Source organism: Pristiophorus japonicus, chromosome 14, assembly GCF_044704955.1.
Source record: "Pristiophorus japonicus isolate sPriJap1 chromosome 14, sPriJap1.hap1, whole genome shotgun sequence".
In the NCBI taxonomy this organism is placed as follows: Eukaryota; Metazoa; Chordata; class Chondrichthyes; family Pristiophoridae; genus Pristiophorus; species Pristiophorus japonicus.
The window spans coordinates 106,390,057-106,416,378 of record NC_091990.1 but is presented as its reverse complement, the minus strand read 5'-3'; the positions used below and the strand labels follow the sequence as shown (position 1 = coordinate 106,416,378).

The following is a 26,322-nucleotide window of genomic DNA, read 5'->3' as shown; positions in this document are numbered from 1 at the left end:
AAACTGAGCAATGATCAAAAACCCAACAGGTTTAAAATTATGAGGGGCCTAGAGAGAGTGCACAGGAAGCGCTATTTCTCTTAGCAGAGAGGTCAATAACCATGGGGCATAAAAGAAAAAAAAGACAAACTTGCATTTCTATAGCGCCACAGGATACCCCAAAGCGCTTTATAGCCAATTAAGTATTTTCTTTGGTGTACTCAGTTGTAATGTAGGAAACGTGGCAGACAATTTGCACACAGCAAGCTTTCACAAACAGCAATGTGATAATGACCGGATAATCTCTTTTTTAGTGATGTTAATTGAGCGGTTAATATTGGTCAGTACAATGGGGAGAACTCCCCTGCTCTTCTTCAAAATAGTGCCATGGGATCTTTTATGTCCACCTGAGAGGGCAGACGGGGCCTCAGTTAACGTCTCACCCAAAAGACGGCACCTTTGACAGTGTGGCACTCCCTCAGTACTGCACTGGGAGTGGCAGCCAAGATTTTTGTGCTCAAGTCTGGGGAGTTGGTTGTGAACCCACAGCCTTCTGACTCAGAGGCTAGAGTGCTACTCATTGAGCCATGGCTGACAAAGATTTAAAGTAATTGGTAGAAGGATTAGAGGGGAGTCGAGGAGAACTTCTTTCTTGGTGTTCAACCAAATTGGTGTAATTATCGTCGGAACCATCTGAATGGGGGCCATTAAAAAGTTTACCTAAAACGTACATTCAGTACATACCATCTGCACGGCGCTTATGTATTGTTTCTGCTCCACGTAGATATGTGCCAGGTTTAGCCAGACGTCACTTATTTCTGCTGTAGCCTCCCTCACCTGGGCAAATACATCGCGAGCCTCACGGACGTATCCTTTGTGCGCCAATACAGCACCTGTCGACAAACAAGGTTTTAAGAACATTTGCAACACTGTAGCACGGCTCATAGTAACTTCGGAGGGTATGTGATTCACATAACAGGGACATTTACACTATTTTAAAGGAGGTGCAAGCACAGAGAGACCTGCGGGTATATGTGCACAAATTTTTGAAGGTGGCAGGATAGGTTAACAAAGCGATTAATAAAGCATATGGAATCCTGGGCTTTATAAATAGAGGCATAGATTAAAAAAGCCAGGATGTTGTGATGAACCTTTATACAACACTGCTTTGGCCCCAGCTGGAGTATTGTGTCCAATTCTGGGCACCACATTTTAGGAAGGATGTGAAGGCCTTGGAGAGGGTGCAGAAGAGATTTACGAGATTGATTCCAGGGATGAGGGACTTCAGTTACCTGGACAGGCTGTAGCAGCTTGGGTAGTTCTCCTTAGAGCAGAGGAGGTTAAGAGATTTAATAGAGGTGTAAATATAATGACAGGTTTAGATAAAGTAAATAAAGAGAAACTTTTTCTCGTGGCTGAAGGGCCGATAACCAGAGGGCACAGATTGAAGGTGACATGAGGAAGAACATTATTACACAATGAGTGGTTAGGATTTGGACTTAAAAAAAAATACATTCAAGGGATGTGGGCGTCGCTGGCAAGCCCAGCATTTATTGCCCATCCCTAATTGCCCTTGAGAAGGTGGTGGTGAGCCGCCTTCAACCGCTGCAGTCCGTGTGGTGAAGGTGCTCCCACAGTGCTGTTAGGGAGGGAGTTCCAGGATTTTGACCCAGCGACGATGAAGGAACGGTGATATATTTCCAAATCAGGATGGTGTGTGACTTGGAGGGGAATGTGGAGGTGGTGGTGTTCCCATGTGCCTGCTGCTGCCTTGTCCTGTTACACTGCAACAGTGACTACACTTCAAAAAGTACTGCATTGGCTGTAAAGCACTTTGGGATGTCCAGTGGTTGTGAAAGGTGCTAGAGGAATGCAAATCTTTCAAGTCTTTCTTTGGAATTCAGTGCATGATAACATGGCGGGAACAGATTTAGTGACTTTCAAAAGGGAATTGAGTAAAAGAAGTAAAAAGTGCAGGGATATGGGGAAAGAGCAAGGGAATGGGTCAAACTGGGTTGCTTTTCAAAAGAGCGGGGACAGACTCGATGGGCCGAATGGCCTCCCAATGTTCTGCATGTGTAGGCATGTGTCTCTCTAGAACGTCTCTCCAGTAAAGAAATGGAGAGTTCACACTGAGGTCAATTAGGAGGCCGCAGACATCCTTGCTTTGGTATTACGTGCCCTTTGAGAGTTCCTTTCCTTTCGTGATAGGAACAGTAGGAGGCTATTCAGCCCCTCCAACCTGTTCTGCCATTCGATTAAAGCCTGGCTGATCTGTACCATAACTTCATTTTCCTGCCTTTGCTCCATATCTCGATACCCTTACCCAATAACCTCAGTCTACATGTTTTATCACTTAAATGTGTATAATGTATTAGAATCGTAAATTTTCCGTTATCACCGGTCTTTCTAGTCAAGGTATACCAGAGAACTCTGCAACTCTACCCCATCAACAATCAATGTGTCCCATTCGAAACAGGTTCCATTTCAGATAGGAGGGATCATTTTTGGATATATAATTTAAAATCTGGCATCTTTGTCACATTATCAGATATCCGTCAAGCAAAACATTTCCAAACAGCTCCAATTTTCCCGGAATCAAAGCACATTCATTTCATTCCCTGAGGACATCCCTTACAAATGTAATTCCAAAACCTTTCAGTAGCCATGTGCATCCACCCCAACTGCAGAATCTCAGACTTTCTGTGAGCAAAACAAAAACACTAGAAATTTCATGCAGTGTTGAAACTCTCATCCTATTTCCCCATCTATTCCTCCTGCCTATCTGTTTCCCTCAAAGGGGCTTTTGTTTGATTCCAAAATTCAACTTATAAAAATATCTAATTAGAATGAGGAAAGACACAGTCTGCCCCCCCCCCCCCCCCGCCCCTCTCTCTCTGTTGAAACTATTGGCGGCACCTACCTATGCCATTGGCAGCATACAGATTCTTGGGATCATTCCTCAGCACTTGTTTGTAGATTGCCAGTGCTCGGTCCTGGTGACGTTTCTCCTAGTGACGAAACAGACAAATTATGAACAAACAGAAGTCCTACGTCGCTTTGGTACTGCAAAGGAAAAGAGAAACAACAGCAGCTTGCATTTATATACCGACCTAAGGCGCTGAATTAATGTGTGTGCTGCTCTATATAAAAGTTTACGGACATTCTCATGCAGCTCCTGTGACATTGCTGATAGGCTCTGAAACTCTGCTCAGATGGGGTGGAGCTGTGTTTTTAACCTGGCCTGTCCCTTTAAAGGCATCCTCTCCTCCCCTCTGTTTGCTCAGTACTGACCCTCACTGGGGCCCCTCACTCATCGCCCGTGGCGAAGTGGTCTAAATAGTCCCTTCACAGGGAGATGTAGGCATTCTACCCGTTTCCTTATATGAGTAAAGCTTTCTGCCCAGCTGTGGCTCAGTGGGTAGCGTCACGCCTCTGAGTTAGAAGGTTGTGGGTTCAAACGCCAATCCAAAGATTTGAGCACAAGATCCAGACCGTCAGTCCCAGTGCAGTACTGAAGGAGCGCCGCACTGTCGGAGGTACCGTCTTTCGTATGAGACGTCAAAACTGAAGCCCCTGCCTGCTCTCTCAGGTGAATGTAAAAGATCCCATGGCCACTATTTCGAAGAAGAGCAGGGGAGTTCTCCTTGGTGTCCTGAAGCCAATATTTATCCCTCCACCAATATCACTAAAACAGATTATCTGGTCATTATCACATTGCTGTTTGTGGGAGCTTGCTTGTGTGCAAATTGGCTGCTGCATTTCCTACATTACAACAGTGACTACACTTCAAAAAGTACTTGACTGGCTGTAAAGTGCTTTGGGTGTCCTGAGGTGTGAAAGGTGCTATGTAAGTGAAAGTCTTTGTCTTTTCTTACCTTCTCTCGGTCTCTGGTCGGTTGGTGTAAGGTCTGAAGCCAAACATTGCCCAAGGCCAACATGGAGTAAGTGTCATTCTGAGTGGATGGCTGTTTCAAGATTCGCTCAAACTTCTTCTGTCCTGGTCCCCATTCCTGTTTGGCCAAGTGAAGATTCCCAATCAACGACCACGCGTCTGGATGATCCTGAGAAGAAAAATTAAACAAATGGTTAACTTAAGGTGGCTGTTATTGGCAATTGTTTATGAGTGGGCATCTCTGAGCATCCTTCCTTTATATCCACAGCTCGAGGTTCAGCTGGCATCTTCAGTAACAGGGAGGAGCGAGGGAGAAACAAACTGATTCAACTCGGCAGTCTCAATTCAAGCTGCTGGACACAACCCAGAGCGAGAGAGAACTGTGTGTAGGTGTCAACCCTTCCACCGTGGTTGGGAACCCGGTGCATAATGCTTGTGCAGGAGTGTGAGAGAGTGTGTGTGGGTCTGTGTACGTGGACTTGTGTGTGTATGTGAGAGTCTGTGCGTGTGCGTGTGTGTCTGTGTGCATGAGTGCGTGTCTGTGAGTCTGTGGAATCAGTGTGCTTGCGAGTCATGAGAACATAAGAAACAGGAGCAGGATTCGGGCCCTCGAGCCTGCTCCGCCATTCAATAAGATCATGGCTGACCTTCCACATCAACTCCACTTTCCCGCATTATCCACATATCCCTTGATTCCTGTATGGGTGGGATGTGTGTGCGGATCTGTGTGAGTGCGTGCGGGTCCGTGGGTTTGTAAGCGATCTGTGACTGGTGTCTGTGTGTCTTTGTCAGTCTATTCGGCAAGTGATTATTGGAGCAAGGATTTAGTAAAATGTAGCAAATTTCCAGAGTCACAGTATGGAGATATTGGAAGATGCTGAAGTAAAATAAAAGGCCCCAGGGTGAATAAATGGTTGGGCACCCTAGATCAGTACAGCTCCTACTTCCAAATATTCCGACACGCCTCACCATGTTAACTGCTTTCTGAAACTGCAAAGGGAATAAGGAAATCTGGTCCATCAACCCAACTATGGCAAAGATGAAACCTCAGCAAAAGTGCTCGATAGTGTGGACACAGAGAAGATGTTTCCACCTGTGGGGGAGACCAACACTAGCGGCCATCATTATAAGGCAGTCATTTATAAATCCAATCGGGAAGTCAGGAGAAACTTCTTTATCCAGAGAGTGGTGAGAATGTGGAACTCGCTGCCACAGGGAGTGGTTGAAGCGAATAGTATCGATGCATTTAAGGGAAGCTGGATAAACACATGAGGGAGAAAGGAATGGAAGGAGATGCTGATGGGTTGAGATGAAGAGGAGTGGGAGGAAGCTCGTGTGGAGCAGAAACACCGGCACGGAGCAGTTGGGCAGAATGGTCTGTTTCTGTGCTGTAAATCTATGTAATTCTATGTAAGACTCATGGTACAAAAGCTCATGGTAAGGGGCAACTGTATAAACCAAGGCCCGTAGGTCATCAAAGCAACAGTTGAAGAGACAGTAGAAAGTGTAACCGGGTACATCAGCCGAGCGGGTAGGATACTGGACTAGCGATGTTATATTCCAGCAAGTCACCCCCGACTCCAAGGGACGACCCAAGAAGAATTCCAGCATGCCACTGAATTCAACAAATCTGTTAAATGACAAGTTGACACCAGGAACAACAGCAAGCTCCATTTATATAGTGCCTTTAACGTAGTAAAACATCCCAAGGCATTTCACAGGAGTGTTTTCAGGCAAAATTTGACACCGAGCCACATAAGGAGATATTAGAACACGTGAACAAAAGCTTGGTCAAAGAGGTAGGTTTTAAGGAGCATCTTAAAGGAGGAGAGAGGGGTAGAGAGTCGGAGAGGTTTAGGGAGGGAGAAAGTAAAACCGTAGCTGGTTCACTAACGCCCGAGAGAAGGGAACTGTTGGGCCTACGTAGTGCGGATAACTCCCAATGCCAGCAGGACGATTAGAAATGGGCAATAAACCCTGCATCAGCTGCATCACTCCACATTCCAACACACTAGTGCACGGAAGTGCGCAATAGTCAGCACGTTTTGATGGAGGATCTACACCTGAAAGCGTTAAACCTGCCAGAGTATTTCCAGCACGTGTTTTTACTTGTGGGTGTAGGTGGTGTTAGTGAGGTTATAACATTGATTTTAAAAATTCTCATCCTTGTCTTCAAATTCCTCCATGGCCTCGTCCCTCTCTGTGCCCTACTCCAGCCCCACAACCCTCAGAGATCTCTGCGCTCCTCCAATTCTGGCCTCTTGCGCATCGTGATTTTCATCACTCCGCCATCGGTGGCCGTGCCTTCAGCTGTCTGGGCCCCAAGCTCTGCAATTCCCTCCCTAAACCTCTCTGATGGTCTCTCCTCCTTTAAGGCGCTCCTTAAAACCTACCTCATTGACCAAGTGTCCTAATATCTCCTTAAGTGACTTGATGCCAAATGTTGTTTGGTAACGCTCCTGTGAAGCGCCTTGGGTCGTTTTATGTTAAAGGCGCTGTATAAATGCAAGGTTTTGTTGGTGTACAAGATTTGGTTTACATTGCGAGGTTCGGTTACGGTTTTACAGCAACTCAGTCACTTTCCCCTCCCTAAACCTCGCTGCCTCTCTCTCCTCCTTTAAGACGCTCCATAAAACCTACCTCTTTGATCAAGCTTTTGTTCACCTGCCCTCATATTTCCATATGTGGCTCGCTGCCAAATTTTGCCTGAAAAAGCTCCTGTGAAGTGCCTTGGGAAGTTTTACTATGTTAAAGGTGCTATATAAATGGATTTCATTTGAACCGACCTGGTTGATTTGTAGAGCTTCTTTAAACCAATCGGAGGCTTCGTAAAAATTCCCCTTGTTTCTTGCCATGCAGCCCAAGCGTAGGTAACCTGTGTGGAGATTGTACAGGTAGAAAACACAGTAAAAAATCTTTCCAGTTCTGTTATACGCTGCAAAGGAGTGTGGACTTATGAAGGACCCGTTCCTGCGGAATAATCACAAGAGGAAGAGAGCCCCTGGCCTTCATTACCCCGACATGGCCACTCGTGTGAAATTACACAGCAAGGGGAAATCGGTGCGATTATTTCAACTAGGATTATTTCCAATCAGCCACCTAGCTCGGGGCACATATTAACCTTACCCAACGCTGCACCACCCCTTCGAGGAACTAGGTCCCTAAAAGGTATTAAACTCAATTTAGAGATCTCATAACACTCGTGCAAGACACCTGCTTCCAGACTTATTTCAGGAACACAAGTCTGAATCCCAAGAAGCTCACTGCAGATTCTGGGTAGGCACATTATCTTGAGCGAGCTGCGATTTGTGCGTTTGTGAGAGAAAGTCAGTCCCTAGACACATCTTCTGTATAAGCGCTGCTATCAAGTTGTTTAAAATTCATTCTCAGGATGTGGGCATCACTGGCAAGGCCGGCATTTACTGCCCATCCCTAATTGCCCTTCATATTGAACTGCTGCCAGAGCAGTGTGATACAACGGAAGAGCTTGTTAGGACACTTCAGAGGACAGTTAAGAGTTAACTACGTTGGTTTGTGACCTATAGACCTAGACCGGGTAAGGACAGCAGGTTTCTCTCCCGAAAGGACATCAGTGAACCAGTTGGGTTTTTACGACAATCCTACAGCTTCACGGTCAGCTTTTTATTTCAAGACTTTAAAAAAATACTGATTTCAAATTCTCAAAATGCCCACGGTGTGATTTGAACTCGTGCTCTCTGGATTATTAGTTAGTAATGTAACTCACTACCCTCATTCACAAATCACCAAGATTGTTGTACAAGGTTTAAAGAGCATAGCATTTTTAAGATATTACATTACATAGTATTACATAATACTTACAGCACAGAAACAGGCCATTCGGCCCAACTGCTCCGTGTCGGTGTTTATGTTCCACACGAGCCTCCTCCCACCCCTCTTCATCTCACCCTATCAGCATAACCCTCTGATTATTTCTCCCTCGTGTGTTTATCCAGCTTCCCCTTAAATGCCTCAACCACTCCCTGTGGTAGCGAGTTCCATTCTCACCACTCACTGGGTAAAGAAGTTTCTCCAGAATTCCCTATTGGATTTATTAGTGACTATCTTATATTGATGGCTGCTAGTGTTGGTCTCCCCACAAGTGGAAACATCTTCTCTACGTCTACCTTATCGAACCCATTCATAATCTTCAGGTTCCCCCCTCAGCCTTCGCTTTTCTAGAGAATCAGAGAATCAATCTTTCTGAGAGTTATAACCTCTCAGTTCTAGTATCATATGATCAATTTTTGTTGCATCTTCTCCAGTGCCTCCATGCCCTTTTCGTAATATGGAGACCTATGACAGCTTAGCTCAGTTGGTAGCACTTGAGCCGGAGTCAGAAGGTGGAGGGTTGGAGCCCCACCGAAGCCTGTAACTGATGCAGCTCAGTATCTCAGCACCGAGGGAGTGCTACGGTGCCGTCCATTAAACCGTGGCTAAGCCTGCCTGTTCTGGTGATTCAGATGGATGATAAAGATCCTAAGCACTATAATAGAATTGTATAATCTTACAGCACAGAGGGAGGCCATTTCACTCATTGTGCCTCTTTGAAAGAGCCATCCAGTTAATCTCACTTCCCTGCTTTAGGATCTGGAATGCACTGCCTGATAGGGTGGCGGAGGCAGATTCAATTGTGGCTTTTAAAAGAGAATTGGATAAGTACCCGAAGGCAAAACATTTGCAGGGCTATGGGGAAATGGTGGGGGAGTGGGACTTGCTGAAGTGCTCTTGCAGAGAGACGGCATGGGCTCAACGGGCCGAATGGCCTCCTTCTGTGTTGTAACCATTCTATTGTTCTATGCTTTCCCCACAGCCCTGCAATTTTCTCCTTTTCAAGTATTTATCCAATTCCCTTTTGAAAGTTTCTATTGAATCTGCTTCCGCCACCCCTGCAGACAGTATGTTCTAAATCATAACATTCAAGCAATAACTTGTATTTATATAACTTGCACTTATAACTTTGAAAAATGTCCCAAGGGGCTTCACATGAGCCAAGAATCATAAAATGGACGCCGAGGCAAGGAAGGGAAGATTAGGAGGTGACAAAAGCTTGGTCAGAGGTGGGATTTAAGGAGGGTCTTAAAGGAAGAGAGGGATGAGAGGTTTAGAGAGGGATTTCCAGAGCGTGGGGTGTAGATGCTGAAGGCATGGCCGTCAATGGAAGGGCAAAGGGAGGGAGCAATGCACAAGTGTAGGGCTGGAGGAGGTTACAGAGCTGGGGAGTGATGAGGCCATGGAGGGAGCAGGGTAAGAAAAGCAGGGGTCTCTCCCGGTGTGCTGGTCAACACTCCCTCAACCACCACCACCAAAATCAGGCCTCTCACTGCGGGGCCTTACTATGAATAAAATGGCTACCGTGATGTTACCACTGCGTTTCAAAGCAATTGATGGTACATATGAGGCTGGATTTTCGGCTAATTGCGCCTCGGTTAGCACCCCGTCGGAGCATTAAATGCTGTTTTTGGGCGTTATGCCGGGTGTCCAGGATTTACCGCCCAGGAATAAATTCGGCTATTGGTTTGCGCCAGCACAAAAACTTACCGCCCCACCCTCTATTTTTAGCGTGACAACGACGTCAATGTTCGTGCAACGCTGCGCTAGCGCCCCGGATGGAACATTCGGCCTGAACGCCCGCCCCAAGAAACACCCGAAAAAAAACAGGCGGTCCCAGGGTGCGGCAGACGGTACTGGCAGCATTTTTAAATGAAGGGTAGGATCCTACATCGCAGGTCATATTGACTGCAACGGTTGCACACATAATGCTGTGTGAAGCTCCAACTTGCAAACTTCAATTTTATCTGCCATTACAGTGTCCTTACAACCTCAGTGAGAACATTTAATGGGGGCATCACTAGTTTGCCAGCGTAACATGCTCCATGCTATTGCCAGGCAGAGTCAAGCTAGAAGAAGGGCTCTTGGCCATGTCAGCCCACGGATTATGAGAGGCCGAAGACGTCCAGGGAGGAGGGCTTACACCCCACCAGCTTAAAGGTACCAACGCTCAGACTCCCAGCTCTCTGAGAAGCAGTGTGCGAGAAGGCAGCGCTTCCAAAAGGAAGTGCTGACAGAGATATGGCATCTCCTACAGGCAGACCGATGCCTGCACCGCTCTGGAGACAGCCTTCAATACGCCCCTCAATAGGTATCCAAATTCATTGTGGTGTGCTGCATGTTGCACAGCTTGGCCATCATGAGGAGCCAGGCATTGCCAGTGGGGATTGCAGGCCCACCTCAGGAGGAGGAGGACGACGAAGAGGAGCCTGGTGAGGCCCCCATTGGATAGTCACACCATCAACGGGGGAAGCAGCATAGAGCTGCTGCCGGACCAAGAGTCGCACGTCGCCAGCTCGTAATGAACCGGTTCTCCTAAATGGATAAATGGAGGAAACCGAGGGATGGAGCTAATACTGGGCACACTATGTGCCCCCATAAAGGCACATCTCCGGTGAACGTAAGAATATAAAAAATAGGAACAGGAGTTGGCCATACGGCCCCTCGAGCCTGCTCCGCCATTCAATACAATCATGGCTGATCCGATCATGGACTCAGTTCCACTTCGCTGTCCGCTCCCCATAACCCCTTATTCACTTATCATTTAAGAAACTGTCTGTCTTAAATTTATTCAATGTTCCGGCTTCCACAGCTCTCTGAGGCAGCGAATTCCACAGATTTACAACCCTCAGAGAAGAAATTCCTCCTCATCTCTGTTTTAAATGGGCGGCCCCTTATTCTAAGATCATGCCCTCTAGTTCTAGTCTCCCCCATCAGTGGAAACATCCTCTCTGCATCCACCTTGTCAAGCCTCCTCATAATCTTATACGTTTCGATAAGATCACCTCTCATTCTTCTGAATTCCAATGAGTAGAGGCCCAACCTACTCAACCTTTCCTCATAAGTCAACCTCCTCATCCCCGGAATCAACCTAGTGAACCTTCTCTGAACTGCCTCCAAAGCAAGTATATCCTTTCGTAAATATGGAAGCCAAAACTGCACGCAGTATTCCAGGGTGTGGCCTCACCAATACCTTACAAGCTATAGCAAGACTTCCCTGCTTTTATACTCCATCCCCTTTGCAATAAAGGCCAAGATACCATTGGCCTTCCTGATCATTTGCTGTACCTGCATACTATCCTTTTGTGTTTCATGCACAAATACCCCCAGGTCCCGCTGTACTGTGGCACTTTGCAATCTTTCTCCATTTAAATAATAACTTGCTCTTTGATTTTTTTCTGCCGAAGTGCATGACCTCATTATGCTCCATCTTCCAAATTTTTGCCCACTCACTTAGCCTGTCTATGTCCTTTTGCAGATTTTTTGTGTCCTCCTCACACATTGCTTCTCCTCCCATCTTTGTATCGTCAGCAAACTTGGCTACGTTACACTCAGTCCCTTCTTCTAAGTCGTTAATGTAGATTGTAAATAGTTGGGGTCCCAGCACTGATCTCTGCGGCACCCCACTAGTTACTGGTTGCCAACCAGAGAATGAACTATTTATCCCGACTCTCTGTTTTCTGTTAGTTATCCATGCTAATATATTACCCCCAACCCCGTGAACTTTTATCTTGTGCTGTAATCTTTTATGTGGCATCTTGTCAAATGCCTTCTGGAAGTCCAAATACACCATGTTGGAATGATGCACAAGACACCAATGGCAAGTGATGGGTCATAAATTTTACTGTAACAAAGTCACAAAAACACCTCCACCAAAATAAAACCATAAAATGTACAACATTATGTTGCAGGGCACTAAACAACAAGTAAACTTCTTTACTGCCGCAAGTTTCGGCTCGCGCACAAAGTCCATTGTGCAATGCCTGACTTAACCCCAACGCTCCTCCAACTTACATTTTCGCCGAAATTTGCAGTCGGAGGCGCAAACTATTTTCAGGTGCTAACTTTAACACCCCGAAATCCAAAAAGCCCAAAATCCAGCCTATGGTGCTGTGGCTCGTTCCGGAGACACACAATAGGGCACTACATCAATTGAAATTTTTCATACTTTCTAGTACTTATTCAGCCAATTACTTGGGACTGTTAACAACTCTGCTGACAGCCGTGGCTCAGTGGCTCAGAAGGTTGTGGGCTCAAGTCCCACTCCAGAATCTTGAGCACATAAATCTAGGCTGACACTCCAGGGCAGTGTTGAGGGATAGCTGCACTGTCAGAGGTGCCGTCTTTTGGATGTGACGTTAAACCGAGACCCCCTCATCTGCCCTCTCAGGTATGCATAAAATATCTCATGGTAGTATTTCAAAGAAGAGCAGGGGAGTTCTCCCCCGTGCCCTGGGCTAATCTTTATCTCTCAACCAACATCCTAAAATAGATTATCTGGTCATGATCACATTGTTTGTGGGATCTTGCCGTGCACAATTCGGCTGCCGGGCTTCCTACATTAGAAGAAAAACTTGCATTTATATAGCGCCTTTCACGACCACTGGACGTCTCAAAGCGCTTTACAAAGTACTTTTGGAGTGTAGTCACTTTTGTAATGTAGGAACTGCAGCAGCCAATTTGTGCACAGCAAGCTCCCACAAACAGCAACGTGATAATGACCAAATAATCTGGTTTTGTTGTGTTGATTGAGGGATAAATATTGGCCCCAGTACACCGGGGAGAACTCCCCTGTTCTTCTTCAAAATAGTGCCATGGGATCTTTTACGTCCACATGAGAGGGCAGACAGGCCAATGATGGCGGAGCCAAGCACACAAGTGCAAAATGCAAGGCTGAAGCGTTTGCAAATATTACAACAGTGAATACACTTCAAAAGTACTTCATTGGCTGTAAAGTGCTATGCGACGTCCTGAGGTCGTGAATGACCTCAAATCACTCGCCATCTTCTCACAGTCACAATCAACGCTACAGTTAAATAAACAACAGTCTTCTCAAGCAACGTGAATTCACTGTACCGAAAAACATGATCCAAAACCGACCGACCAGGACCAAAAACCACAGCTTCACTTCTATCCTTGGCCATCTATATAAAGTGTAACATTCCCCACCACCCAATAAGAAACAGACCCAAGGAATTACTTACAGTCTACGTAATTTGGATGTTCTCTTAAAACATTCTTGTACAATATTTCTGCCTCATGGTATTCACACAAGGCCTCATAAATTCACACAAGGCCTCATAAAGCCTGGCCAGGTTATAGGAGGTGGTGACTGAGATGGCGTTGTAATAATGCTCATCGTGCTCTGCTTCAGCCTTGGCACGTTCCAGTGACGCCAGGAAGTATTTCTGCCAAGACAGGACAATTCATTTTATAAACAGCATACAAAGCAGTGGGACAAGTGTGTCGGAGGGGGATCAGCAACTACAGTATGAAGTGGGTTGTAGTTTCGGTACTTTTGTTTATTTTATCTGCTATTTTGTTTACGACCAACAAAAAAGGTTTGCACAGCCCTTAGGACGGGAACTATACACAAACCCTCCCGAAGACGGTGGGGATGGAGAGGGTGGAAGAAGGAATCGGGGGGAGCTGGAGAAAGGGGGGGGGGGGCGCGGTGGGGCGAGGACAAGGAGGTCGAGGAGGGGGAGAAGGAGGTCGAGGGGGGGGAGAAGGAGGTCGAGGGGGGGGAGAAGGAGGTCGAGGGGGGGAGAAGGAGGTCGAGGGGGGGGAGAAGGAGGTCGAGGGGGGGGAGAAGGAGGTCGAGGGGGGGAGAAGGAGGTCGAGGGGGGGAGAAGGAGGTCGAGGGGGGGGAGAAGGAGGTCGAGGGGGGGGACAAGGAGGTCGAGGGGGGGGACAAGGAGGTCGAGGGGGGGACAAGGAGGTCGAGGGGGGGACAAGGAGGTCGAGGGGGGGACAAGGAGGTCGAGGGGGGGACAAGGAGGTCGAGGGGGGGACAAGGAGGTCGAGGGGGGGACAAGGAGGTCGGGGGGGGGACAAGGAGGTCGGGGGGGGGACAAGGAGGTCGGGGGGGGGACAAGGAGGTCGGGGGGGGGACAAGGAGGTCGGGGGGGGGACAAGGAGGTCGAGGGGGGGACAAGGAGGTCGGGGGGGGGACAAGGAGGTCGAGGGGGGGACAAGGAGGTCGAGGGGGGGACAAGGAGGTCGAGGGGGGGACAAGGAGGTCGAGGGGGGGACAAGGAGGTCGAGGGGGGGACAAGGAGGTCGAGGGGGGGACAAGGAGGTCGAGGGGGGGACAAGGAGGTCGAGGGGGGGACAAGGAGGTCGAGGGGGGGACAAGGAGGTCGAGGGGGGGACAAGGAGGTCGAGGGGGGGACAAGGAGGTCGAGGGGGGGACAAGGAGGTCGAGGGGGGGACAAGGAGGTCGAGGGGGGGACAAGGAGGTCGAGGGGGGGACAAGGAGGTCGAGGGGGGGACAAGGAGGTCGAGGGGGGGACAAGGAGGTCGAGGGGGGGACAAGGAGGTCGAGGGGGGGACAAGGAGGTCGAGGGGGGGACAAGGAGGTCGAGGGGGGGACAAGGAGGTCGAGGGGGGGACAAGGAGGTCGAGGGGGGGACAAGGAGGTCGAGGGGGGGACAAGGAGGTCGAGGGGGGGACAAGGAGGTCGAGGGGGGGACAAGGAGGTCGAGGGGGGGACAAGGAGGTCGAGGGGGGGACAAGGAGGTCGAGGGGGGGACAAGGAGGTCGAGGGGGGGACAAGGAGGTCGAGGGGGGGACAAGGAGGTCGAGGGGGGGACAAGGAGGTCGAGGGGGGGACAAGGAGGTCGAGGGGGGGACAAGGAGGTCGAGGGGGGGACAAGGAGGTCGAGGGGGGGACAAGGAGGTCGAGGGGGGGACAAGGAGGTCGAGGGGGGGACAAGGAGGTCGAGGGGGGGACAAGGAGGTCGAGGGGGGGACAAGGAGGTCGAGGGGGGGGACAAGGAGGTCGAGGGGGGGGACAAGGAGGTCGAGGGGGGGGACAAGGAGGTCGAGGGGGGGGACAAGGAGGTCGAGGGGGGGGACAAGGAGGTCGAGGGGGGGGACAAGGAGGTCGAGGGGGGGGGACAAGGAGGTCGAGGGGGGGGACAAGGAGGTCGAGGGGGGGGACAAGGAGGTCGAGGGGGGGGACAAGGAGGTCGAGGGGGGGGACAAGGAGGTCGAGGGGGGGGACAAGGAGGTCGAGGGGGGGGACAAGGAGGTCGAGGGGGGGGACAAGGAGGTCGAGGGGGGGGACAAGGAGGTCGAGGGGGGGGACAAGGAGGTCGAGGGGGGGGACAAGGAGGTCGAGGGGGGGGACAAGGAGGTCGAGGGGGGGGACAAGGAGGTCGAGGGGGGGGACAAGGAGGTCGAGGGGGGGGACAAGGAGGTCGAGGGGGGGGACAAGGAGGTCGAGGGGGGGGACAAGGAGGTCGAGGGGGGGGACAAGGAGGTCGAGGGGGGGGACAAGGAGGTCGAGGGGGGACAAGGAGGTCGAGGGGGGGAGAAGGAGATCGAGGGGGGGAGAAGGAGGTCGAGGGGGGGAGAAGGAGGTCGAGGGGGGGAGAAGGAGGTCGAGGGGGGGAGAAGGAGGTCGAGGGGGGGAGAAGGAGGTCGAGGGGGGGAGAAGGAGGTCGAGGGGGGGAGAAGGAGGTCGAGGGGGGGAGAAGGAGGTCGAGGGGGGGAGAAGGAGGTCGAGGGGGGGAGAAGGAGGTCGAGGGGGGGAGAAGGAGGTCGAGGGGGGAGAAGGAGGTCGAGGGGGGGAGAAGGAGGTCGAGGGGGGGAGAAGGAGGTCGAGGGGGGGAGAAGGAGGTCGAGGGGGGGAGAAGGAGGTCGAGGGGGGGAGAAGGAGGTCGAGGGGGGGAGAAGGAGGTCGAGGGGGGGAGAAGGAGGTCGAGGGGGGGAGAAGGAGGTCGAGGGGGGGAGAAGGAGGTCGAGGGGGGGAGAAGGAGGTCGAGGGGGGGAGAAGGAGGTCGAGGGGGGGAGAAGGAGGTCGAGGGGGGGAGAAGGAGGTCGAGGGGGGGAGAAGGAGGTCGAGGGGGGGAGAAGGAGGTCGAGGGGGGGAGAAGGAGGTCGAGGGGGGGAGAAGGAGGTCGAGGGGGGGAGAAGGAGGTCGAGGGGGGGAGAAGGAGGTCGAGGGGGGGAGAAGGAGGTCGAGGGGGGAGAAGGAGGTCGAGGGGGGGAGAAGGAGGTCGAGGGGGGGAGAAGGAGGTCGAGGGGGGGAGAAGGAGGTCGAGGGGGGGAGAAGGAGGTCGAGGGGGGGAGAAGGAGGTCGAGGGGGGGAGAAGGAGGTCGAGGGGGGAGAAGGAGGTCGAGGGGGGGAGAAGGAGGTCGAGGGGGGGAGAAGGAGGTCGAGGGGGGGAGAAGGAGGTCGAGGGGGGGAGAAGGAGGTCGAGGGGGGGAGAAGGAGGTCGAGGGGGGGAGAAGGAGGTCGAGGGGGGAGAAGGAGGTCGAGGGGGGGAGAAGGAGGTCGAGGGGGGGAGAAGGAGGTCGAGGGGGGGAGAAGGAGGTCGAGGGGGGGAGAAGGAGGTCGAGGGGGGGAGAAGGAGGTCGAGGGGGGGAGAAGGAGGTCGAGGGGGGGAGAAGGAGGTCGAGGGGGGGAGAAGGAGGTCGAGGGGGGGAGAAGGAGGTCGAGGGGGGGAGAAGGAGGTCGAGGGGGGGAGAAGGAGGTCGAGGGGGGGAGAAGGAGGTCGAGGGGGGAGAAGGAGGTCGAGGGGGGGAGAAGGAGGTCGAGGGGGGGAGAAGGAGGTCGAGGGGGGGAGGAGGAGGTCGAGGGGGGGAGGAGGAGGTCGAGGGGGGGAGAAGGAGGTCGAGGGGGGGAGAAGGAGGTCGAGGGGGGGAGAAGGAGGTCGAGGGGGGGAGAAGGAGGTCGAGGGGGGGAGAAGGAGGTCGAGGGGGGGAGAAGGAGGTCGAGGGGGGGAGAAGGAGGTCGAGGGGGGGAGAAGGAGGTCGAGGGGGGGAGAAGGAGGTCGAGGGGGGGAGAAGGAGGTCGAGGGGGGGAGAAGGAGGTCGAGGGGGGGAGAAGGAGGTCGAGGGGGGGAGAAGGAGGTCGAGGGGGGGAGAAGGAGGTCGAGGGGGGGAGAAGGAGGTCGAGGGGGGGAGAAGGAGGTCGAGGGGGGGAGAAGGAGGTCGAGGGGGGGAGAAGGAGGTCGAGGGGGGGAGAAGGAGGTCGAGGGGGGGAGAAGGAGGTCGAGGGGGGGAGAAGGAGGTCGAGGGGGGGAGAAGGAGGTCGAGGGGGGGACAAGGAGGTCGAGGGGGGGACAAGGAGGTCGAGGGGGGGACAAGGAGGTCGAGGGGGGGAGAAGGAGGTCGAGGGGGGGAGAAGGAGGTCGAGGGGGGGAGAAGGAGGTCGAGGGGGGGAGAAGGAGGTCGAGGGGGGGAGAAGGAGGTCGAGGGGGGGAGAAGGAGGTCGAGGGGGGGAGAAGGAGGTCGAGGGGGGGAGAAGGAGGTCGAGGGGGGGAGAAGGAGGTCGAGGGGGGGAGAAGGAGGTCGAGGGGGGGACAAGGAGGTCGAGGGGGGGACAAGGAGGTCGAGGGGGGGACAAGGAGGTCGAGGGGGGACAAGGAGGTCGAGGGGGGGACAAGGAGGTCGAGGGGGGGACAAGGAGGTCGAGGGGGGGACAAGGAGGTCGAGGGGGGGACAAGGAGGTCGAGGGGGGGACAAGGAGGTCGAGGGGGGGACAAGGAGGTCGAGGGGGGGACAAGGAGGTCGAGGGGGGGACAAGGAGGTCGAGGGGGGGACAAGGAGGTCGAGGGGGGGACAAGGAGGTCGAGGGGGGGACAAGGAGGTCGAGGGGGGGACAAGGAGGTCGAGGGGGGGACAAGGAGGTCGAGGGGGGGACAAGGAGGTCGAGGGGGGGACAAGGAGGTCGAGGGGGGGACAAGGAGGTCGAGGGGGGGACAAGGAGGTCGAGGGGGGGACAAGGAGGTCGAGGGGGGGACAAGGAGGTCGAGGGGGGGACAAGGAGGTCGAGGGGGGGACAAGGAGGTCGAGGGGGGGACAAGGAGGTCGAGGGGGGGACAAGGAGGTCGAGGGGGGGACAAGGAGGTCGAGGGGGGGACAAGGAGGTCGAGGGGGGGACAAGGAGGTCGAGGGGGGGACAAGGAGGTCGAGGGGGGGACAAGGAGGTCGAGGGGGGGACAAGGAGGTCGAGGGGGGGACAAGGAGGTCGAGGGGGGGACAAGGAGGAAGAGGGGGGGACAAGGAGGTCGAGGGGGGGACAAGGAGGTCGAGGGGGGGACAAGGAGGTCGAGGGGGGGACAAGGAGGTCGAGGGGGGACAAGGAGGTCGAGGGGGGGGGACAAGGAGGAAGAGGGGATAAAGAAAGAGGGAGGGGCGAAGAGGGGATAAAGAAAGGGGGAATTCTGCATTAGATTATTAATAATTCTCAGATTTGCAGTGCTATGGGACAAGATGGAAAACCGCTGGTTTAAATGTCTGGAGAGGATTACCTTGGCTTCACCCAAGTTTCCCAATCGGAAGTGAAGTGCCCCAACATTGTTGAGGATCTCAGGAGGCACGTCAGCCTGCACCTTCTCCTGAAGGATGCGCGTGGCTGTCCCGTAGGCCGATAGCGCACCCTACAAACAAAATTCAACAAGGTCCGGTCACTGAACATGTGTGCAGGAATACAATAAAAGCTAAGGACAAGATAAGTCCATTCGGCCCATCGAATTTCTATGTCGCTCACGCCCAGCTCCCCACCCAATTGTGTTCAGTCACACCCCAATGTCCGTGTTGCTGATACTGTGCCGGGCAGCTTACTCCAGATATTTATCACCCGTTGCCTGAAATTCCTGCTACCACCTGGTCTCAATTTTGATACGTCTTAAATGACCTGCACTTGGGTACAGGGAGCATAATTTCAAAGTTTGTAGATGAAACGAAACTCGGAAATGTAGTAAACAATGAGGAGGATAGTAACAGACTTCAGGAGGTCACAGACAGACTGGTGAAATGGGCAGACACATGGCAGATGAAAACGTAACACAGAGAACACAAGCTTGGTCATCCCTACCCCCCTCAACCTTCCTGTCAGAGGCACTCTCATTGTATCAATGCTTTATGGCAACTTGTGTTACTGGTCTCTCCTCAAGCTCATCTTTCTACAGTAAGCGGGCACAACTAACTGTTCACCTCATTCAGACAATTTATTCCTATGCCAAGGTTCACTATACTAGTGTCAGGCTGTCCGAGAGCCAGAAGGTTGGTTTGAATCCCACTCTTGGGATCTGAGCACACAATCTAGGCTGACACTTTCTGTGGAGTACTGAGGGAGCGCTGCACGGCAGAAGTAACCATCCTTTTGGATGAGACGTTAAACCGAGTCTCCGTCTACCTATTCAGGTGGTTGTTGGAAGAGGGCAGGAAACGTTCTGGAAAACAATCTTCCCGCAACAAACAGATTAACTGGTCACGTATCTCGTTTGTGGGAGCTTGCTGTGCGCGTATTGGCTGCTATGTTTCCTTACGTTACAACAGTGACTGCACTACAAAAAGTACTTCACTGGCTGTAAAGTGTCCTGGAGCGTCCTGAGGACGTGACACGGTGATAAATAAACACGAGTTCTTTCTCTCTCTAACCACTAACTGCAACAGACGTACCTGAATATTGATCACTGATTTCAAAAACCTCATCATAACCACTTCTCCTATTCTTTCGGACAGCGGGTGCTGGCGATGATTCTGCCATGTTTCTTTACTTATCCCATTACGGTCTCCTTTCACCTCACTCCATCTCTGCCCTTTTGTCATTTAATCTCTCCTGCCTTCCACCCGTTCACAGACCTTCCCTTTTGTTCTTTTCCTGCCTCTGCACTTGCTTAAAACCTATTAAAACTCTATGGGGTCGAAATTCTTTTTTTTTTTTAAAAACGCCACCCGTTGCCACCGGAGAGGGGCAGCTAACGGGCGGTTAAGTCCTAAACACCGGCAGCGACGGGTTCCTGGGCTGACGGTAAATTTAGTTGGGCGATGGGGGGGGGGGGCGGCAAGACTTACCTTTGCACGCTCTGCCACCACCCACATGGTGATGTCATTGAGCATGCAACGCTGCTGTGCCGCTGCGATATTTGGTGAGTGTGGTGACCTTATCAGCAGGCCTCCGTACAACCTGAGAACGGTGGTGGGACATTGGGGATCCCAGGGCGGGAACGTCCAGGGATCAAGGTAAATGTTTATGTTTATTTTTTTTTAGCATTTAGGCATTAATGGGACCAGTGGGAAAGTGTGGGTGAGGGAATCTGTGGAAAACTTTGTTTTCTTCATTTTTTTTTAAACTCGCAGGCCGGCAGCCTACCGTCAGGAAATTTAGTCGGCTCTGGAGATGCCACTCTGTTGGCGCCTGAGGATGAGTGTGCAATGCCACTTTTAACGTTGCTCTCTCATCTTTGGCCGGCAAAACTGAATTTGGCAGCTTGCGGCAGCACCTACCCACCTGGCGTTAAAATCAGCACTCAGCCGGTGACACAGCCTCAAAAACGGCAGGAACGAATTTCGATCCCTAACTTCTTCCAGTTCTGATGAAAGGTCGAGCTGAAACGTTAACTCTGTTTCTCTCTCTACAGACGCTGCCTGACCTACTGAGTAGTTCCAGCATTGTCTGTTTGTATTCCAGATTTCCAGCATCTGCAGGGTTTTGTTTCTGTACCTGAATGTCTGACTGCTCAAGGATCTGTGCCAGTTCAATCCAGGCCTCCACGTCATCAGGGTACTGTTCAGTCACTTTCTTTAGATGTCCCTTAAAAATAAGAGGAATGCATTTTAAGAGTTTTAAGGCTGTGAAGTGACACACCAAAACAAGTTCGCGGGAACTGGGAGTCCTCGTACATGAAACAGAAAAAGTTAGAATGCAGGCACAGCAAGTAATCAGCAAGCTAAATGGGATGTTGACCTTTATTGCAAAAGGGATAGAGTATAAATATCGGGAAGTCCTGCTACAACTGGTGAGACCACATCTAGAGTGGACTCCTTATTTAAGGAGGGATATACTTGCATTGGAAGCATTTCAGAGAAGGTTCACGAGGTTGATTCCTGGGATGAAGGGGTTGTCTTATGAGGAAATGTTGAGCAGGTTGGGCCTGTACCCATTGGAGTTTAGAAGAATGAGAGGTGATCTTATTGAAACAGACAAGATTCTGAGAGGGCTTGGCAAGGTAGATGCTCAGGGGAAGTTTCCCCTCGTGGGGGAATCTAGAACTAGGGGGCATAGTTTCAGAATAAGGGGTCACCCATTTAAAACGGAGCTGAGGAGGAATTTCTTCTCTCAGAGGGTCATGAATCTTTGAATTCTCTGCCCAGAGAGCTGCGGAGCCTGTGTCTTTGAATATATTTAAGGCTGAGATAGACAGGTTCTTCAACTACAGGGGTGTAAAGGGATATGGGGAGCGGGTGGGGAAGTGGAGTTGAGGCCAAGATCAGAGCATCTTATTGAATGGCGGAGCAAGCTCGAGTAGCCAAATGGCCTACTCCTGCTCCTATTTCTTATGTTCTAAGTTGAGAAAGTTAACAATCCAAAGTCGTGTACCTTTGCAACTTCCCTCTTCTCCTGCTCGTCTGAGGTGGCATAGAGCGATCCCAGAATCTTCATAGTTTCGTAATTGTTGGGATAGGCCTTGAGAACTTTCTCGAAGCACTGTGCTGCGTTCTCCTTGTCCCCCCGGTAAATGTACATCTGCCCAAGGCCAAAGAAAGGCAGGACGAAGGTGGTGGAAGCAAACTGCGTGGCTTGGTAATAGTACTGGAAAGCCTGGTCATAATCACCCTGTGGATAGAAGACAAAAGATGTTGGTGCAGCTGGCGATGGCAAGATCTCAAGCTTACGCTCGTGCTCCAGGTACGCAACAGCCCGCCGAGAAGAATCAATTGAATGTGCGCATCTATACTGCTCATGGAAGGAAGCTCACACAGAAAAGCGAACCGTGTCTGAGTTCAGAGAAACCGGAGGATAGGCCTGGTTTACGATTCGTGAGATCCTAGAAGTTGCGGAAGGTGGCCAGTCAGCCCAAGCTCTTTAACCAGAGGAAACTAATCTCACATCTCCACCCTGTCCTCTCTTACATAGAAACATAGGAATTCACAGCGCAGAAGGAGGCCATTTCAGCCCATCGTGTCCGCACCAGCCAACAAAGAGCCGCACGGCCCTCGGTCAGCAGCCCTGAAGGCTACATGTAAACCTATGAACAATGGTGGACAGATAAAGAGCATCTGGCCCAACCAGACCGCTCCACATAACCGCGATACCCTATGTATCGCTACATTTAAAACTCCACCCCACCCGGAGCCATGCGATCTCCTGGGAGAGGCAAAAAAACAGATAAAAACCCAGGCTAATTGAGGAAAAACAAATCTGGGAAAATTCCTCTGACCCATTCAGGCGATCGAAACTACTCCTGGAGATCACTCTGACCGTATTAGATTCCCTGAAGTACTCACCATCGTATCTACGCCAACCAACAAGAGGTTATCCAGTCTAATCCCACTTACCAGCTCTAGGTCCGTAACCCTGCAGGTTACAGCACTTCAAGTGCCCATCCAAGCACCTTTTAAATGTGGTGAGAGTTTCTGCCTCTACCACCCTTTCAGACAGTGAGTTCCAGACCTCACAACCCTCTGCATGAAGAAGCTTCCCCTCAAATTCCCTCTCAACCTTCCACCAACCACTCTAAACCTATGGCCCCTCATAATTGACCCCTCCACCAAGGGAAATAGGCCCTTGCTATCCACTATATCCAGGCCACTCAAAATTTTATACACCTCAATGAGGTCTCCCCTCAGCCTCTTCTGTTCCAATGAGAACAAACCCAACCTACCCAATCTGTCCTCATAGCTAAGATTCTCCATTCCAGGCAGCATCCTCGTAAATCTCCTCTGTACCCTCTCCAGTGCAATCACGTCCCTCCTTTAATACGGTGACCAGAACTGCACGCAGTATTCCAGCTGTGGCCTAACCAATGTATTATACAATTTAAGCATAACCTCCCTGCTCTTGTATTCTCTGCCTCGGCTAATAAAGGCAAGCATTCCGTATCCCTTCTTAATGACCTTATCCACCTGGCCTACTTTCAGGAATCTGTGGACAAGCACTCCAAGGTCCCTTTGTTCATCTACACTTCTAAGTGGCCTATCATTTAATGTATATACCCTTTCCTTATTAGCCCTCCCCAAGTGCTCACACTTTTCCAATTAAATTCAATTGCCACTGTTCTGCCCACCTGACCAGTAGATTGATATCCCACTGCAGTCCATGACTTTCCTGTTCATTATTAACCACACAGCCAATTTTAGTGTCATCTGCTAATTTCTTAATCATACCCCCTATATTCAAATCTAGATCATTAATGTACACCACAAAAAGCAAGGGACTCAGTACTGAGCCCTGCGGAACTCCACTGGAAAAATCCTTCCAGTCACAAAACATCCATCAACCATTACTCTTTGTTTCCCATCTCTAAGCCAATTTTGGATCCAGCTTGCGACTTTGCCCTGGATCCCATGGGCTTTTACCTTCGTGACCAGTCTGCCATGTGGGACCTTATCAAAAGCTTTGCTAATTAAAGTCCATATACACTAAATTGTACGCACTATCCTCATCGACCCTCCTGGTTACCTTCTCGAAAAATTCAATCAGGTTAGTTAAACACGATCTTCCCTTAATAAATCCGTGCTGACTGTCCCTGATTAATCCTTGCATTTCTAAATGTAGATTTATCCTGTCCTTCAGGATTTTTTCCAATAATGTTCCCACCACTGAGGTTAGGCTGACAGACCTGTAATTACTCGGCCTATCCCTTTCCCCTTTCTTAAACAAAGGTACTACATTAGCAGTCCTCCAGCATCATGCCTGAATCCAAAGAGGACTGGAAAATGATGGTCAAGGCCTCTGCTATTTCCTCTTTTGCTTCGCTCAACAGCCTGAGATGCATTTCATCCGGGCCTGGGGATTTATCAACTTTCAAAGCTGCTAAACCCCTTAATACCTCCTCTCTCACTATGTTTATTTCATCCAGAGTTTCACACTCCTCCTTGATAGCAGTATGTGCAGTGCCTCTATCCTTTGTGAAAACAGACGCAAAGAATTCATTAAGAAACATCTTCCGCCTCCAGACACAGATTACCCTCATGGTCTCTAATAGACCCTACCCTTTCTTTAGTTATCCTCTTGCTCTTAATATATTTATAGAACATCTTTGAGTTTTCCTTGATTTTACTTGCCAAGAATTTTTCATGCTCTTTCTCAGCATTCCTAATATCCTTTTTAATTTCACCTCTGAACTTCCTATATTCCCTCCAGAGATTCTACAGTATTTAGCCATCGGTATATGACATAAGCTTCCTTTTTTTTCTTTATCCTCCCTTGTAGGTCCCTAGACATCCAAGGGGCTCTAGAATTGTTATTCCCACCCTTTTTCTTTAAGGGCACATGTTTGACCTGAGCCCTCCGGATCTCCTCCTTGAATGGCTCCCACTGTTCCAACTTTGATTTACCTTCAAGTAGCTGTTTCCAGTCCACTGTGGCCAAATCACTTCTCAACTTAGCAAAGTTAGCTTTTCCCCAATTTGGCACTTTTATTCCTGGTCTATTCTTGTCCTTATCCATAACTACCTTGAATCTGACTGAATTATGATCACTGGCATCCAAGTGCTCTCCCACTGATACCCCTTCCACCTGCCCAGCTTCATTCCCCAAAACAAAATCCAGAACCGTCCCCTCCCGTACTGGGCTTGTTACATACTGACCAAAAAAGTTCTCGAGTGCATTTTAGGAATTTCACACCCTCTATACCCTTCACACTATATTTATCCCAATCAATATTAGGATAGTTGAAATCCCCAACTATTACTGCCCTATGGTTTTTGCACTTCACAGAAATGTGCCTACATATTTGCTCTTCTATCTTTCTCCCACTGTTTGGGGATCTATAATTCACATCCAGCAGTGTGATCGCCCCTTTTTGATTTTTCAGTTTGACCCATATGGCCCCATTTGATGATCCCTCTAACATATCCTTCCTCCTCACAGCTGTAATAGTTTCTTTAATAAATACCACGACCCCTCCCCCCCCCCCAATCTTTTACCCTTCTCTGTCCTGTCTAAAAACCTTGTAACCAGGAATATTGAGCTGCCAAACCTGCCCCTCTTTCAGCCGTGTCTCTGTGATGGCTATTATGCCATACTCTCAAATGTCTACCTCTGCTCTCAGCTCATCCACCTTATTCGCTATACTCCTTGCAATGAAGTATATATCATTTAACACAGGAAGACCTCCTTGATTACTACTTACTAACACTTGTTTCCTCTGTCTTACAAATTCACTTTCTACATTCTTGCTTTGCAATTTCAGCTTTACTTCCTTCCCTATTGAATTTGTTCTCAGGTTCCTATCCCTCTGCCATCTAGTTTAAACTCTCCCCAATAGCACTAGCAAAGCTCCCCACGAGGGTATTGGTCCCGGCGCTGTTGAGGTGCAATCCGTCTGGTTTGTACAGGTCCAATCTCCCCCAGAAGCGGTCCCAATGCCTCAGGAATTTAAAGCCCACCCTCCTGCACCAACTCTCCAGCCACACATTCATCCACTCTATCCAGTATGAACCCGGAGATTACTACCTTTGAGGTCCTACCCTTTAATTATTCTCCTAGCTCCCTACATTCTGCCTGCAGGACCTCATCCCTCTTTCTACTTATGTCATTGGTCCCGATATGGACCATGACCTCCAGCTGTTCACCCTCTCTCCCCAGAATACCCAGTGTCCGCTCTGTGACATCCTTGACCCTGGCACCAGGGAGGCACCATACCATCCTGGAGTCATGTCTATGGCCGCAGAAACGCCTCTCTGTTCCCCTAACTACAATTGAAACAAGAATTTTTTAGAAACACCAAATGCCTCATTAGGCCCAATGAATCTCTTGCCTCTTTTTTTATTGCTCTCAACCCAACCTACTCACCTGCTTTCTTCCTGAATCGCTTAACCCCAACTTCACTGGCCTTCCGATATCTCATTCCACAAATTTATTACTCTACGTGCAAAAAGTTCACCAGTTTTCTCATTTTTAAATTTGTCTCTCCTTATATTTTGAACCTTATATTTGCACCATCACTAAGACCGCCTATTTCCAACTCCATAACATCACCCATCCCTGCCCCTGCCTCAGCTCATCCGCTGCTGAAACCCTCATCCATGCCTTTGTTACCTATTCCAACACACTCCTGGCCAGCCTCCCATTTCCTACTCTGTATAATCTTGAGGTCATCCATCGCTTGGCCGCCCATGTCGTAACTCGCACCAAGTCCCGCTCACCCATTACCCCTGCGCTCGCTGATCTACGGTTAAGCAACACCTCAATTCTAAAATTCTCTTCCTTATTTTCAAACGACCCAATGGCTTCACCCCTCCCTATCTCTGTAATCTCCTCCAGCTCCACAGCCCTCTGAGATGTCTGCACTCCTCCAATTCTGGCCTCTTGTCCATCCCCGATTTGAATCACTCCACCATTGGCGGCCGTGCCTTCAGCTGCTTGGGCCCAAAGCTCTGGAATTCTCTCCCTAAATCTCTCCGTCTCTATCTCC

General features: G+C 50.5%; 1 protein-coding gene across 1 annotated transcript in view; it reads right to left on the bottom strand.

The window, feature by feature from the left end:
• Positions 1-26,322, bottom strand: part of ctr9 (CTR9 homolog, Paf1/RNA polymerase II complex component) — a 67,593-nt gene that overhangs the window by 19,445 nt on the left and 21,826 nt on the right. The window contains 9 exon segments of the mRNA XM_070899452.1: positions 724-872; positions 2,903-2,990; positions 3,858-4,043; positions 6,661-6,749; positions 12,928-13,003; positions 13,006-13,131; positions 18,208-18,336; positions 20,406-20,495; positions 21,282-21,518. Of these exon segments, the coding sequence (XP_070755553.1) occupies positions 724-872; positions 2,903-2,990; positions 3,858-4,043; positions 6,661-6,749; positions 12,928-13,003; positions 13,006-13,131; positions 18,208-18,336; positions 20,406-20,495; positions 21,282-21,518 (1,170 nt within the window).